At 46.5% G+C, this 15369-nt stretch overlaps 2 protein-coding genes across 9 annotated transcripts; both read right to left on the bottom strand.

The window, feature by feature from the left end:
• Positions 1-5178: 5178 nt before the first annotated feature.
• LOC125542812 (protein NETWORKED 4A-like) lies at positions 5179-9514 on the bottom strand. Of its 8 annotated transcripts, XM_048706010.1 has the most exons (5): positions 8585-8768; positions 8272-8376; positions 7979-8141; positions 7351-7503; positions 5179-6674 (listed from the first exon to the last, which is right to left on the bottom strand). In XM_048706010.1, exons 4-5 carry the CDS (start codon positions 7454-7456, stop codon positions 5437-5439), a joined length of 1344 nt encoding a protein of 447 aa, XP_048561967.1. In that variant the 5' UTR covers positions 7457-7503; positions 7979-8141; positions 8272-8376; positions 8585-8768; the 3' UTR covers positions 5179-5436. The 8 variants fall into 8 exon arrangements, with proteins under 8 accessions (XP_048561967.1, XP_048561966.1, XP_048561961.1 ...); XM_048706009.1 differs by lacking the exons at positions 7979-8141; positions 8585-8768 and adding an exon at positions 9215-9514 and having other exon boundaries at positions 7351-7467; XM_048706004.1 differs by lacking the exon at positions 7979-8141.
• Positions 9515-10048: 534 nt separating this feature from the next.
• Positions 10049-14113, bottom strand: LOC125542811 (protein NETWORKED 4B-like). Its single transcript, XM_048706001.1, has 2 exons — positions 12190-14113; positions 10049-12037 (listed from the first exon to the last, which is right to left on the bottom strand). Exons 1-2 carry the CDS (start codon positions 12290-12292, stop codon positions 10293-10295), a joined length of 1848 nt encoding a protein of 615 aa, XP_048561958.1. The 5' UTR covers positions 12293-14113; the 3' UTR covers positions 10049-10292.
• Between the last annotated feature and the right edge of the window lie 1256 nt (positions 14114-15369).

Below are 15369 nucleotides of genomic sequence, written 5' to 3'. Positions count from 1 at the left end.
AGTAGTCATGATATTGAGCTAGCCAAATGTTCATAACGTCTGCATCTGCTCCTGCAATAGGTCTGTCACCTAGCGGTGCATCAAGGACATAATTCTTCTGTGCAGCAATGAGGATAATTCTCAGATCACGGATCCAATCCGCATCATTGCTACTAACATTTTTCAACATAGTTTTTCTCTAGGAACACAATAAACGGGGAGCAACATTGCGGGCTATTGATCTACAACATAGATATGCTAATACTACCAGGACTAAGTTCATGATAAATTAAAGTTCAATTAATCATATTACTTAAGAACTCCCATTTAGACAGACATCCCTCTAATCATCTAAGTGATCACGTGATCCAAATCAACTAAACCATGTCCGATCATCACGTGAGATGGAGTAGTTTTCAATGGTGAACATCACTATGTTGATCATATCTACTATATGATTCACGCTCGACCTTTCGGTCTCAGTGTTCCGAGGCCATATCTGTTATATGCTAGGCTCGTCAAGTTTAACCTGAGTATTATGTGTGTGCAACTGTTTTGCACCCGTTGTATTTGAACGTAGAGCCTATCACACTCGATCATCACGTGGTGTCTCGGCACGAAGAACTTTCGCAATGGTGCATACTCAGGGAGAACACTTATACCTTGAAATTTAGTGAGAGATCATCTTATAAAGCTACCGTCGAACTAAGCAAGATAAGATGTATAAAAGATAAACATCACATGCAATCATAATATGTGATATGAAATGGCCATCATCATCTTGCGCCTTTGATCTCCATCTCCAAAGCATCGTCATGATCTCCATCGTCACCGACATGACACCATGATCTCCATCATCTTGATCTATAACAATGTGTCGTCACATGATCGTCTTGCCAACTATTGCTCTTGCAACTATTGCTATCGCATAGCGATAAAGTAAAGCAATTATTTGGCGCTTGCATCTTATGCAATAGAAAACCATAAGGCTTTTGCCAGTTGCCGATAACTTCAACAAAACATGATAATCTCATACAACAACTTATATCTTATCATGTCTTGACCATATCACATCACAACATACCCTGCAAAAACAAGTTAGACGTCATCTACTTTGTTGTTGCAAGTTTTACGTGGCTGCTACGGGTTGAGCAAGAACCGTTCTTACCTACGCATCAAAACGACAACAATAGTTCGTCAAGTTAGTGTTGTTTTAACCTTCTCAAGGACCGGGCGTAGCCACACTTGGTTCAACTAAAGTTAGAGAAACTGACACCCGCCAGCCACCTGTGTGCAAAGCACGTCGGTAGAACCAGTCTCGCATAAGCGTACGCGTAATGTCGGTCCGGACCGCTTCATCCAACAATACTGCCGAAACAAAGTATGACATGCTGGTAATCAGTATGACTTGTATCGTCCACAACTCACTTGTGTTCTACTCGTGCATATAACATCAACGCATAAAACCTGGCTCGGATGCCACTGTTGGGGAACGTAGTAATTTCAAAATTTTCCTACGCACACGCAAGATCATGGTGATGCATAGCAACGAGAGGGGAGAGTGTTGTCCACGTACCCTTGTAGACCGAAAGCGGAAGCGTTAGCACAACGCGGTTGATGTACTCGTACGTCTTCACGATCCGACCGATCAAGTATCGAACGCACGGCACCTCCGAGTTCAGCACACGTTCAGCCCGATGACGTCCCTCGAACTCCGATCCAGCCGAGTGTTGAGGGAGAGTTTCGTCAGCATGACAGCATGGTGACGATGATGATGTTGTACCGACGCAGGGCTTCGCCTAAGCACCGCTACAGTATTATCGAGGTGGACTATGGTGGAGGGAGGCACCGCACACGGCTAAAAGATCAAACGATCAATTGTGTCTCTATGGGGTGCCCCCTGGCCACGTATATAAAGGAGTGGAGGAGGGGAGGGGCCGGCCCTCTCTATGGCGCGCCCTAGGGGAGTCCTACTCCCATCGGGAGTAGGATTCCCCTTTTCCTAGTAGAACTAGGAGCCCTTCCAAGTAGTAGGAGTAGGAGAGAAGGAAAGGGAAAAGAGAAGAGAAGGAAGGAGGGGGCGCAGCCCTTCCCCCTAGTCCAATTCGGACTAGGCCTTGGGGGGCGGCCTGCCTCTCTCTCTTTCCCCTAAAGCCCAATAAGGCCCATACACTCCCCGACGAATTCCCGTAACTCCCCGGTACTCCGATAAATATCCGAATCACTCGGAACCTTTCCGATGTCCGAATATAGTCGTCCAATATATCGATCTTTACGTCTCGACCATTTCGAGACTCCTCGTCATGTCCCTGATCTCATCTGGGACTCCGAACTACCTTCGGTACATCAAAACACATAAACTCATAATATAACCGTCATCGAACTTTAAGCGTGCGGACCCTACGGGTTCGAGAACTATGTAGACCTGACCGAGACACGTCTCCGGTCAATAACCAATAGCGGAACCTGGATGCTGATATTGGCTCCTACATATTCTACGAAGATCTTTATCGGTCAAACCGCATAACAACATACGTTGTTCCCTTTGTCATCGGTATGTTACTTGCCCGAGATTCGATCGTCGGTATCTCAATACCTAGTTCAATCTCGTTACCGGCAAGTCTCTTTACTCGTTCCGTAATACATCATCCCGCAACTAACTCATTAGTTGCAATGCTTGCAAGCCTTATAGTGATGTGCATTACCGAGTGGGCCCAGAGATACCTCTCCGATAATCGGAGTGACAAATCCTAATCTCGAAATACGCCAACCCGACAAGTACCTTCGGAGACACCTGTAGAGCACCTTTATAATCACCCAGTTACATTGTGACGTTTGATGACACACAAAGTGTTTCTCCGGTAAACGGGAGTTGCATAATCTCATAGTCACAGGAACATGTATAAGTTATGAAGAAAGCAATAGCAACAAACTAAGACGCTCATTAAGATAAATGGAAACTTAGACGCTTTCCATTACAGCGAGAATCCGACATGGTTATATTTAGTTGGAGAAACTAAACTTGTGTTGTAAACACGAGCCGCTGTCTGGCTCAGATCCCACACTGACACTGTGTTCATGTCTCGAGCAGGACAGCACCAGGCCTGTTGTGTGACTGTACAGTTGTAGGAGTAAGTTGGTTCAAAGTCACTCTGCTATGCCTGGATCCAATCCTTATTTATTGGAACTTGTAAAAGGAATTTGAAATTCCGCTTGATACTTATAAATTGATAGCACGGTAAATGTCTTTAACATGATCAATTCATGTCAGTTTTCCAAGTAAAATTTTCATTGTTTTATGTCAACGACCAATTAGTTTTATGGTGATGTTTTCTTTATACTTGTGCATGGGTAGAAACCAAGTCCTCTGTCTTTTTCACTTGCAAAATGTTTGTACATATGAGAGCTATTTATCCAAAACCACCATACTTGGGGTTAGGATAACAACTTAGTACCAGATTCTAGGCAGGGCACAAAAAACCATCGAAACTGTGCCTAATCTGTAACGAAGAGCACTGATGCTGGAATTTGGTCGTGAAAACAGCCAAACCGACATGTGGGTCCCACATGTCGGGCTGACATGGCGAAGACCGAAAAGTTTGACCGGCTGATGTGGCAAATAATATGCGGGCCCCACCTGTCAATGACTAGAAAGTCATCTTCTTCACAACATTTTTTCGCTGGAGCATTCAATCGAGCACCTTCAGTGCGCACATCATCTGGTCATTGAAGAAGGCACCGCATGCCATGGCCAGGTCGGAGCAGTGACCAGAGGAACTGCGGGCCGGCCGCCTCCATCCGAGAGCAGAGGACCCTGCGTGAAGAAGGCGGCCGTCCGCACAGGCGAGGTCGCGCGGGGGCGCACCATGGAGCCGGCAGATGTAGCCGCGGCAGTGACAAACTCGGGTGGCGTCCATGGCGTTCTTCTGTGTTTGTGGAGGCGACAGTGGGCTCGGGCTGCTCGTGCTCGGCAGGGCAGCATGGTCGAGCGTCGCCGCTGCTAGCGCGCCCGCGGCCAACGGCGAGCTGCGGGTCGAGCTCCGGGGGGTGGTGTCGGTGGCTCATGGGGAGCAACGGGAGGTGGCGTCGAGCGCAGGTGCGGCGAAGGCGCTCCACCGTGGGGCACCGCCGCGAACAGGGCCTCCCGACGGGCGCCGCGAGCACGAGGACGAGCAGGGCGCTCCACCATGGCGCACCTCCGTCAATACGGGCGCGACCAGGGCCTCCTGGCAGTCGCCGCGAGCACGACCATGGCCACCATAGTGCGCGAGCACGGGTGCGGCCAGGCATCCCGGCGGGCGCCGCGAGCACTGGGACGGGCAGAGTGCTCCACCGTGGCGCACCACCGTCAGTACGTGCGCGACCAGGGGCACCTAGCGGTCACCGCGAGCATGGCCATGGCCACCACAGTGCACGAGCACGGGCGTGGCCAGGCCTCCCGGCGGGCGCGGCTAGGGCCTCCCGGCGGACACCACAAGCACGAGCGCGGCCAGCCGGCCAGGTCTCGGGTGACCGTCAACCACTAAAGGCGGCGAGCGTGTCCGGCGTTGTGAAGTGCACAGATGTGCAGATGTCGCCCAGTACGTGTTTGTTGAAATGCCCAGGAGAAAAAAAATAAAGATAAACACTTAAGTCTTTTACAAGTGGGACCCTCGTCCAAGTCAGCGTATTGTCCACACAAGCATGCCACGTCAGCATGACAAGTGGGACCAACTTGTCAATTTCACTGTTTGCGTGAGCTTATCAGACAATGAGTGCTCTCCATTACAGATTAGGCTCAGTTTCGGTGGTTTTTTGTGCCCTGGCTAGAATCTGGTACCAAGTCGTTACCCTAACCCCAAATGTGGTGGGTTTGGGTAAATAACTCACACTTGGGGTTAGGATAACAACTTAGTGCCAGATTCTAGACAGGGCACAAAAAACCATCGAAACTGTGCCTAATCTGTAACGAAGAGCACTGATGCTGGAATTTGGTCGTGAAAACAGCCAAACCAACATGCTAAATAAACGAAAGCTAAGAGCTCACTGATGAATGTGGCAGTGTTCTGTTCTCTGGATGTTGTAAGTTCGGGGCGCCGTGTCGATGACATGAATCATGTCAGCATCAGGATCCAGAGCATGGATGCCTCCAGGAATGGTTTCATTCTGGCTACAATATCGAGCCACTTGGCTAGATACCAACAGCTGCAGCATTAGGAGTTCAGAACTTAGCCTCCAAATGCACTCATCAGAGACATTTTATTGCCAAAGGAAATGCATTCAGTGCAAATGTTTCATACACCACCACCACCACCCATCACCTCACAGTGCAACGAATAATCCAAGAAAAGGCAACACTGATGTCCATGGTAGGCTTTCTCAGTTTTGCATGATGTTGTACCTCAGGCCAAAAAAACAAAGAGATAGCACTGCTAGTTTTCTAAATTCTAGCTACTGAATTTTCCCGACAAAACCAGGTTATTCTGGGGGAATGACGACGCTACTTCCTCGCTCCACGACGCGCTCCAGATCCGCGAACCAGAGTTTCAGCAGTGATTTCTCTCTTGCGATGCTTTCAAATCTCGGCTTCAGGTCCTCGATGCTCTGCTGCATCGTCAGGATCTCAGCTTCATGCCTGAACTTGTCCTCTGAGAGCATTTCGGCGGCATGGACTAGCTCCTGCATCTGCCTTTCAGCTTCAGCGTTCACCTCGTCCAGCTCCTTCACCTGGTCCTCCACCAGGGACTTCTCTTTGGAAACTTTCTCCAGCTCACGACTGGCGATCTGGATTGTCTCTTGCAGCTTACCTACCTCTGCACTGTTGGTGGACTTCTCCTGCAGCAGCTTCTCAGACGTGGCGGTAAGCTCTTGCTTGTACTTGCTGATCTCGGCATCGCTCTTGGAAATTTTATCGTCGAAACGCCGTCTGGCTGAAGCCATTTCTTCCTTCAGACTGACAATTTCAGCTTCCAGTCCCTTGTTCTGTTCCAGCAGCCTAGAGTGCTCTTCGGACAAAATTGCAGCATCTTCGAGCCTCCTTTGGAGACTGTTGATCTCCACTTCTGAAGATTGTAGCTTCTCCTTAGTTGACGCGAACTCTCCATCAATGTCTGTAATTTTGGCAGCATAATCGGCGCCATTTCCATTTTCCATATAATCGCAATGGCACCTCAGGCTCTTTTCCTCGAAAACCTCGAGCTTTTCGTTTGCATCAAGCAGCTTCCGGTTCGCGGCATTGAGATCGTCCTCGAGCTCGAGAACCCTCTGGTGCAATGTGTAGGCAATGCCATCATCCTCGCCATCCTCAGACTTCATGTCGGATTCTGACTGTGAAGCCGACTCGGGCTCCTTCCTCGAGGACGGTGAGTCATTGCTCTTATTGCTCAGAAAGAAGTCGAAACCGGCGGCTCTAGGGCTCTGCTCCCTTGTCCAGGACTTCTGTGGCTCAGGAGATGGTGTGGGCGACCTTTGCAGCTCTGAACCGAACTCAGAACCGGATAAAGATCCTTGAGACTGCATCCTTGAAGGGATGTTCTTGCGCAGTTCACCGGTAACATTGTCGTAGCGCTCAGCTAAAGCGCGGTACATCCGGTAGAAGTTCTCGACATGGGTGATGAGCACTGGGCGCCTCTGATAATACATTTGAGCTTTCTTTGCAAAGGAGTCGCCATCTTCCTCAATAAGCTGCACCATTTCCTTCACTTGCTTATCCATTTCTGCATATTTCAGTTCAGGGAAAGGTTGGATAAGGCTACTTTGAACAAGAACAACAGTGATAACATACAGAACAGATAACAGCAGCGAGGACAACACATCAAATAACTCAATTACAATCTATCTCCCCAATCCAGTAAAATGAGTAATAAAAGAAGAGCTTGAAGCAAGATCAACAAAGTAAAAATAAATAAATAAAAAAGCAGTAATTGTCAAGGAAAGTATCAACATTTTTTCTGTTTTTCTCACTGCCAATTTCTGCTAAAATAAAATATGTACAGAATTTCTCTCACTTGACTATGGAAGCATCAACAATAGTATTTATCATTTGTCTTAGTTTTTGGAGCAAATGCACAATGAACAGTCACATAAGGCTACCACACCTAAACCTAGAGTGACAGTAATAACCATCAAAACTTCTGCAGCTCCGTGAAGAATCAGATGGGGATACTGTACCATAGGCAACATATGTACATCAAAAGCATCTGAGGGCTAATAAAGTAGTGTGTTGTAGACTTGTACTTTTTCTTTATTATTATTCATTTATTTATGTCATCTCAGTGCAACATACAATCAGAAATTGTACTGTACCTATGCATGCATTGACGGTGTATGTTTACTAGCAAGTACTAAGAAAAAAATCATATAGGAAATTGTCCAGGTACAGTCTCAGCTTACCTTCGAGGTTTTCTGCAAGCCATTTTGAGTTCTTGGGGCTAATGTGACTATCCCACCACCATGAATGGCGCTTCCTGGATGGGTTCCTTTCCAAAGGCGGCTTCATGTTTCACAAATCTTCAAGGAGAGCTAGAAGTTTAGCAGATTCAAGCACTAAATGGAAAGAGGAAATATGAATGGTTAGGAACGAAAACTACATCTTTCTTCAGTCAAAGAGAAGAAAAATAAGTAATGATATGTTTAACTTTCCAAATCATAAGCATCAGGGTGAACTATAGCGCTGCGAAATGAATACACTATACCGCAACATAAATCAACCAATCTAAAATAGGTGTGGATAAGCATGTAAATTGCAACAATGCCAGCAGCCACTCATTCTAGTCCTTGTTAGTTGGATAATAAGTTATTTCCCATTTTTACTAACAGCATCCCATTATCATCTAGTAGTACCAGCGGTAGTACATTCGTGTAATGAAATCTGTGTCCTCGGGAAATAAATGCTTAAATCGCATCTGTGATGAACTAGAAGAAATGAACAAGAAATTGCATATCTGGACAGATCATCAGGTCAATGGATCAGATTGAGTTATATGTGCAATAACAAGACATGAGCAGCATATCTTCTTACTGTAGTATCAAGGATGATCCTTTTTTACCAAACAGAAAAGCAATGATTCAGCAGGCAGCTTTTACTGTTCCATCCATGAAGAAATAAGCGTGTGGATATAGAAAACAGAGGTGGCCATATAACCAAGACCAGATCAAAAGATAGCATCATCCCTGGAGAAACGCTGCAAGATCTTGGGAGCAACCATCTATCAAGAACAGCAACTAAACATGGCTTGAAGAAACTGAAACATACGACCGAGAAGAACTGGTACAGATTCAGATGAGCGGGAAGCGTCAAGAGCACAATCTCACCTGAGAAAAGAAGCTTCCTCCTCGCCTTCAGAGACGCAAGTCGTCAGGATCCTGCACCAGAGGCGCCAGCTCTGTTCATGCCTTCATGCTGACCAAATCTGAGCACTACACGGACAGGCAGGGGATAGAAAGAAATCAAGAAGGGGCCAGGAACAGGTAGCTGGAAGATTTATGCCTGGGTCAATGCTTGAAGCAAACGCGTGAGGGTCTCCAGCCCAGAGCGAGCTTGGAAGATGCAAAGGGGCACGAGACGGTGGCACATGACCAAGTACCACCGCCCACCTACTCCTACTCGTATGCGTATTACTGCTACCTGAAGGATCCAAGATCCACCGCTGCGCCCAGAGAGAGAAAGTCTCAACCTTTTTGTTCACACTCGTGGTGTAGGTACAGTGTTCTCAATCTCACAGGATCAGAAGTGATTTGAAAAATCTCTTGAGAAAAGCAAAAAAATAATGGGAGGTGGAAGGTAGCTAGCACAGAGATGGGACAAAATAGGCAAGAAATAAATATATGTCACGTGGTGTCACCGGCCATGTGCTGCGTGCGGTCAAGATTGCACGGCTGCAGGAGATGGGGATGTATGCAGTTGAATTCTTGCCGTAGAAATGAATAATGTGCAGGAGCAGAAGAAGCAAAGAGAGGAGTAAAAAAGGAGAAACAAAATCGTAGCAAGCAAGAGAGGTTTGCTGCTCCTTGTTACCTTCCAAAACTTGGCCTTTGCTCAAAGCTTTCTTGACAGGTAAACGGAAGGAAAAGGATTTGCAGGAAGTAAATAGTAGTGCTATTTCTGAACAGAGAAGTGTCAAGAAACCAGTTGCAATGTTTTTTGGCCTTGTATACCAATGGGTATGAACTATGAAGAGATGAACAAGTCAAGGAAAAGGAACTTGATTCACAAAAAAGAAAAAAGAAAAGGAAAGAGAAGGAAAAAGAGATTTACCGTTGGATCACAGGATCGGACAGCTGACGGGTGCGGCTTCAAGAAAAGAATTAACTGACTGCAAGGAATCGTAGGCTAAGCAGGCTTAAAACAGGCATCAATGAGGGAGGTTGGCCAATTAAATGGGCAAGAAACTGAAGTCTGAAAGCCTGAAACTTGCAGGTGAGTAAAGTGCAGGCCGTGAAAACTGACGCTTAGCCATGTGAAGCTTCTGAATTCCTGATCTCCAGGGCATTAAAAGAATCAGTTAAAACTAATGGTCCAATCCCTGCACACATCTCCTTGTATTTTAGTGGGTGTGCTGTCTCCCATTTTAGTGGGATTAAAAAGTACAGTATGCTATGTTGTGATAATTATGCCGTGTTTCTGCCACAGAGTAAACTTTTCTTGCAGCTTCCAAGAATGCAGTCATCTCCAAAAACTTTCAAGAATGCACTATGTAAGCTTTTCTAGAGCAAATCATGGAGAAAGGTAAGGTCAGCAGCTCAAGGCATGGACTGGTCACAGAGGCAGAGACAGAGACAGCAGACAGGTGGTCATGGCTGCCACCTCCATCATTTCTGCCATAATCTCTGGACTGGTCTTGCTTCTCAGCAGTCTTGCTTCCCTTTTGAATACAATTTCAGACTTCTGGGATAATAGAAATAGAAGGGCGAGTTCACAGCAGCACAAGGAGATCCAAAAGGCAAATTACTCGATAGATATGCGAATTCAAACTAGATAATATGAGGCTCATTAAATGGCAAAAAAGAAAAACAATGAGCCATGTCACAGGTTTGCAGCAATCAAGTTCGTCAGGATTTGAGAGAACAAACACAGCGATCATCTTCAGACTCGCGGCAACAGGCAGATTGATTGAAAAAGGAATGCCACAATGATCCATAATATATTACACCACACACATCATAGGGTACCAGTAGCTGAAGCAACTACAGAGCACAAGCTTTTACCAGGACTACTAAGGAGTAGACCGAAGCTACATGAAGAAAGGGGAAAGGGAAAGGGATGTTTACATTACATGGACATACTGATTTTAGGCATCCAGAGAGAAGGATCCAGCAAGCTGCTGGTTGGCTGATCACGTCGCCATCACCATCGGCCTCTTGTGGCCCTGCAGAACTTGCCGGAGCTGCTGATACCCGTCACGATAGTGCTCGAGCGAGAAGCACAGCTGCCTGATTGCCTCCCGCTTCCCCTCTGCGCTATCGAACGCCATGAGCTTCTGCCTCTCAACCTCTTCCTCGAGCTCACGCACCCGTGCACGCAGTTCTGCCACGGACTTCCGTGCGGCATCTGCCTCTGCTATCACTTGCACATGCTCCAGGTGTAGCTGATGCAAGTGGCTATCCATCTCCTTCATCTTTTCATCACAAGTTGCGAGATCACTCAGCAAACCAGACACCTTATTATCAACTGCAGCTTTCTGTGAGGACAGTAACTCGAGCTCTGTCTTAAGATTGGCAATATCTTGCTTCAATCCAGAGATCAGTTTCTCACTCTCAACAGATGCTTCTGCCTTTTCGGCATGAAGTTGCTTAAGCTGCGCCTCTGTGGATGACAACTTGTCTTCAAGAGAAGCATTAGCTTCTGACAGTTGTAGGATCTCAGCATCGAGAGAGGACTTCTCAAGAGAGAATTTCTCCAACTTACTAGCAATGGCATGTTCCAGATCCTTGACAGAGCCCTCCAACATCGATTTCTCTTGAAGTGCTCCTTCCAGATCAGCTTTGAGTTTCTCAATTCTAGTTTGTAGCTCCACTGTTTCAGCCCTCGAATCCTCTAACTCCCTATGAACTTGCTCAAACTCGATAGCACGTTCCTCGAGCACTCTCTTCTCATTTGAATCATTTTCCAGTCTTGCTTGCAGATCCTTGATTACCTTTTGTAGCTTCTTAATTTCAGCAGATGAATCATCTAGGCTGTGAGATGTTTGTTCAAGCTCCATAACCTGTGCCTCAAGCTGCAACTTCTCTTCCGACAGTTTTGCCAAGTTCCCTTCCAAGTTCTTGACCACTTCTTGGAGATCTCCGATTTCAGTCTCAAGAATAGACTTATCATAGGTATGCCTCTCAGATACTTCCTCAAGCTCCCGCTTGCATTTCTCAATTTCAAGGTCACGATATGAAAGTTGGGCCTCATGATGCTTGGCTGCTAAGGCCATTTCCCCTTTTAATTCCTCGAACTTGTTCTTGTTTTCCAGAACTGCAGCTTCCAAATCCTCCTTTTCACTGCTAATTTCTTTGATACTCTCCAATGAACGGACCTTTTCTTCAAGATCCTTCTGAAGGCTGTTGATTTCTGATTGCGAAGCTAGCAACTTCTCTTCAAGGTTTTCACATTGGCACCGCATATTCTTTTCCTCGAGTGCCTCAAGTTTCTCCATTGCTTCCTTGAGCTCATCTTCTAGCTCAATAACTCGTTCATTCAGTGCATGAGTAATCCCATTGCCATTCTCTTGGTTCGCTTCATCAACCTCGGAATCAGAATCAGAAGAAGAAGATGATGACGATCCATCACTTCCCTTTTTACCCTTCTCTTTTGAGGTCTTCTTTTCAGACTCAGGAGATGCGGGAGTAGACTGTGCCTCAGAGTCAGATTCAGATATACCTGAGCCCTGTGATTTGAGAGATGATGGCATGTTTTTTCGTAGTTCCCCAGTCACATTGTCATAACGCTCAGCAAGAGCACGATACATGCGGTAGAAATTTTCAACATGGGTGACAAGCAAAGGACGCCTTTGGTAATACATCTCAGCCTTCTTTGCAAAAGAATCTCCTTCATCCTCAATGAGCTTCAGCATCTCTTTAACTTGCTTATCCATCTCTGTTTGTTCAGAAAAGGTTGCAAGTGTAAATAGATTGCAGGATGAAATATCAGAGAAGGAAATTGCCATGGTGCTAAAGATAGCTACTCCTAGCAAGTGACAGAAGTATCTGGTACATAAGCAATTGAAGAAACAAGAATAGAGTCATTACCTTCTAGATTATCAGCTAGCCATTTGTTGTTTTTGGGACTAATATGACTGTCCCACCACCATGAATGGGCCTTCCTTGTGGGCATTCTACTCATGCGCTTCATTCTCACGATAAATAGGGAATCTTGTAAAAGGTAGACCTAATCATGAGATGGAGGCAAAAATGAGAATGTGAAACATACAAGTTGATGACTCTTGTGCTAAAGAGTGATCTGCAAGACTGCAATTAAAAAAACACTTTCCTCATAATATGTAGTGAAATTAGGGGGGAACAAAAAAGAAGCTTGCAAGGTTAGCTTATGGCTAGATTACCAGAATACCATTGCAAGTATTTGTGACAACAGAAAACAAGAAGGCACGGCCTGAGTACACCCATAAGAATAATAGGTGGAAAGAAAATATCCAAAATGTATAAAATTTAAAACCATGAATGGTATGAAGTATGAAGGTTTGCACCGCCTATGTACAGAAAAGTACTGGTTCACTCTATTCAAGAGGAAGAGGGAGAGGACTATGCAAGGCAACCTCCATAATGCAGGGACCAGAAAACTGATTAACTACCAAGAAGATGCGGCTATCATTATTCATGCGTAAATCATGATCTTATCAGCAAATCATGAAAAACTATTACAGCGAAATTGATCAAATATTGTGGGTACCAATGTTAGTTGGGGAACTAATTCATCATATAAGCATGGCTGGACTTGGTTATCGCACACCACAGCGCAAAAGATGTGGCAACTACCTGTCCCTTGTTAGGTCAGAGCAGAAGCATAATTCAGTGAACTCAGAATAAATTCAATCACAGGCAAGGACGTCACATTTGTCCTGACCCCACACGGATCAAAAGGCCAGGGTTCAAGATGAAATTTGCAATTGCAGATGAGCTGTAGTCAACTTCTATCCAACCAATAATTGAGGCCGGCCAAGTTTAGTAGTACAAAATAATATTTGTCTGTCAACCACAAAACATGGCCTGGCTTACACCTAGGTGGACACATGCAGCCATGGGGTGAGGAGACGAATCAACATACAACAACTCAACTAGCAAATCGTATTGTCAACTGGTACATTTTCAAGTCATGAAAGGACAGATACACCTATCTTGGATCTCAGTAAATTGTATAATACTTCCATTTCTTGCTGGCAATAATTTTGTCATGCATGTGAAGATGGCAATAAGTAACCATGACCACAGCTAGGCATGCAAATAAGCGTCATTACAAATAATTTGCCAGGCCCGCTCATGGTGGACCCAGACAAACACAGCAAGAAATCCAATCATCTTTAGCTATTTCTAATTTTAGAGCAAAATTTCATTCACATAAACAACTGACCAGAACCAATAGCCATAAAAAGAGAGAACGTGTGTAAAGATCGTGAATCCAAAAATGTGCGGAATTAATTTCAGCATCACGGATTGACTGCTGCATGTCTGTACTTCTTTACGATAATTGCCACCAGGTACTAGAGCCCGGTTGGTCGATTTTTTTTAAATGAATCCAAAACTATTGCGGGTCAATGGGCACACGCACCAGCTAATGGCCGCCCAATTGAATTTTATTTTTATTTTTGGTTCACAGCTAAGGTGGTGACAACTATATGCATGTTCCAGAACCAACCTAGCAGACCAGGCTGATCTCTGATACGTAGTAGGAAGGAAATATTCCGTAAGCATGCCACGGTTCGTCCTGCCTGCTTCGGGAGGGAAACTCTGTAATGGCGACATCTGAGCAACCTGAAGCGAATCCTGTATGGAGGGATAACGAAAAGCTGGAGCAGAACGTACTACTTTGGGATGGTCAGACCAAAGGGAAGGGGGCTTAAATGGCGAGCGAGCCTACGCTGAGACATCTCCCTCTTCAAGCGAGAGTGTATGCGCACACTGCGCAGCGTATGTGGCGAAAAGAAAAGGTGAAAATCAAGAGAAACGCGTCGCCACCACCCATCGCCATCTGGAGCGGCCCCGCCCCGAGGGACGGAGGAGGGGGGGGGGGGGGGGGGGGGGGGGGGGGGGGGGGGGAGGGGAGAGGGGGATGGATGGGGAGTGAGTGCCTGCCGTCCACGGACCACGGCCCCGATGGTGCTCGAGCGAAGTGGACTGGCTTTAACGCGACAGGGTGGAGGGGGCTGTGCCGGGGGAGGGAAGGTGGGGCCCCGGCTCCGCGCGGGAAATGACCGCGCTGCCCCTCGCCCGTGTTTTACGTGGGTGGGTGGGTGGAAGTGGAAGACGCGCGACGACGACGGTGACGATGGGCGCGTCGGGGTCGCGGGGCTGGTGGAGGTTAAGAGATGGATTAAACGCGTGGAACCACGGGATGACGGGCTAATCGGTCACTTGATTGATGGGTATGGTGGCCAACTGGCCACCCGGAGCGGGGCCGCCGCCGCGCGAGTTCCTCCACGGGAAGGTGAGAGCGAGAACAGGGGGTGGGGGCCACCCGGTGGTCTCGTTTGAGCTTCGAAATTTGAATCCGGGTGACGCGCCGGGGGCTCCGCAGGCTCCTGCTCCTCCCGGAAAAAAATTATATGAGATCAGGTCTCACACGAGATCCATTCTGAATTCTTTTGCTTCTTTAGCTTAAGCATGAGTGAATGTACTGGCTTGTCTCCACTCTGCGAGTGCTGCGATAGCACCTGGTTTCGGCGCCCGGTTCCGGCCATGTGCCCTCGAGAGTTTTCATTTTGGGTGTGGCTAGGTCTCAGTCGACTGAGATTTAATCAAGTCCCAGTCAAATGACGTAACATGCAAGAGAGAAACTGGAAAAATAAAAAATAAAATTTTGCATGGATCTCTAACATCTCACGGGTATAGCATCGACTGTAAGTCTTAGTCGACTGAAACTTAGCAAGACCGTTTCATTTTTCGTCGTTAATTTGATGTTGTCACCACTACCTTTGTGTGTGTGTCACCACTCGCCACCCCCGGTTCACTAGCATTGTTTCTGTTTAGGGGAGACCGGCTCTAATTGTCAAAGAACCATTTCCGCGTTCGATGCTAAACGTCTTAACATGTGTTCAGGTGAGCTCGCGTCCTAGGTCTTTCAAAAAAAATTGCTGAAAATGCAGTTCTATTTAGAATATTATTTAATTTGTCGGGAAGAGAATTCTCACCTTACACGCTCCATACCATGAGGTCACGCGGCGGCACCAAGGGGGGTGCTACTACTCGCTCAGCGTG

This window comes from Triticum urartu, chromosome 3, assembly GCF_003073215.2.
Source record: "Triticum urartu cultivar G1812 chromosome 3, Tu2.1, whole genome shotgun sequence".
Lineage (NCBI taxonomy): Eukaryota > Viridiplantae > Streptophyta > Magnoliopsida > Poales > Poaceae > Triticum > Triticum urartu.
The sequence above is the reverse complement of the archived record's forward strand: the minus strand, read 5'-3'. Positions and strand labels throughout refer to the sequence as shown.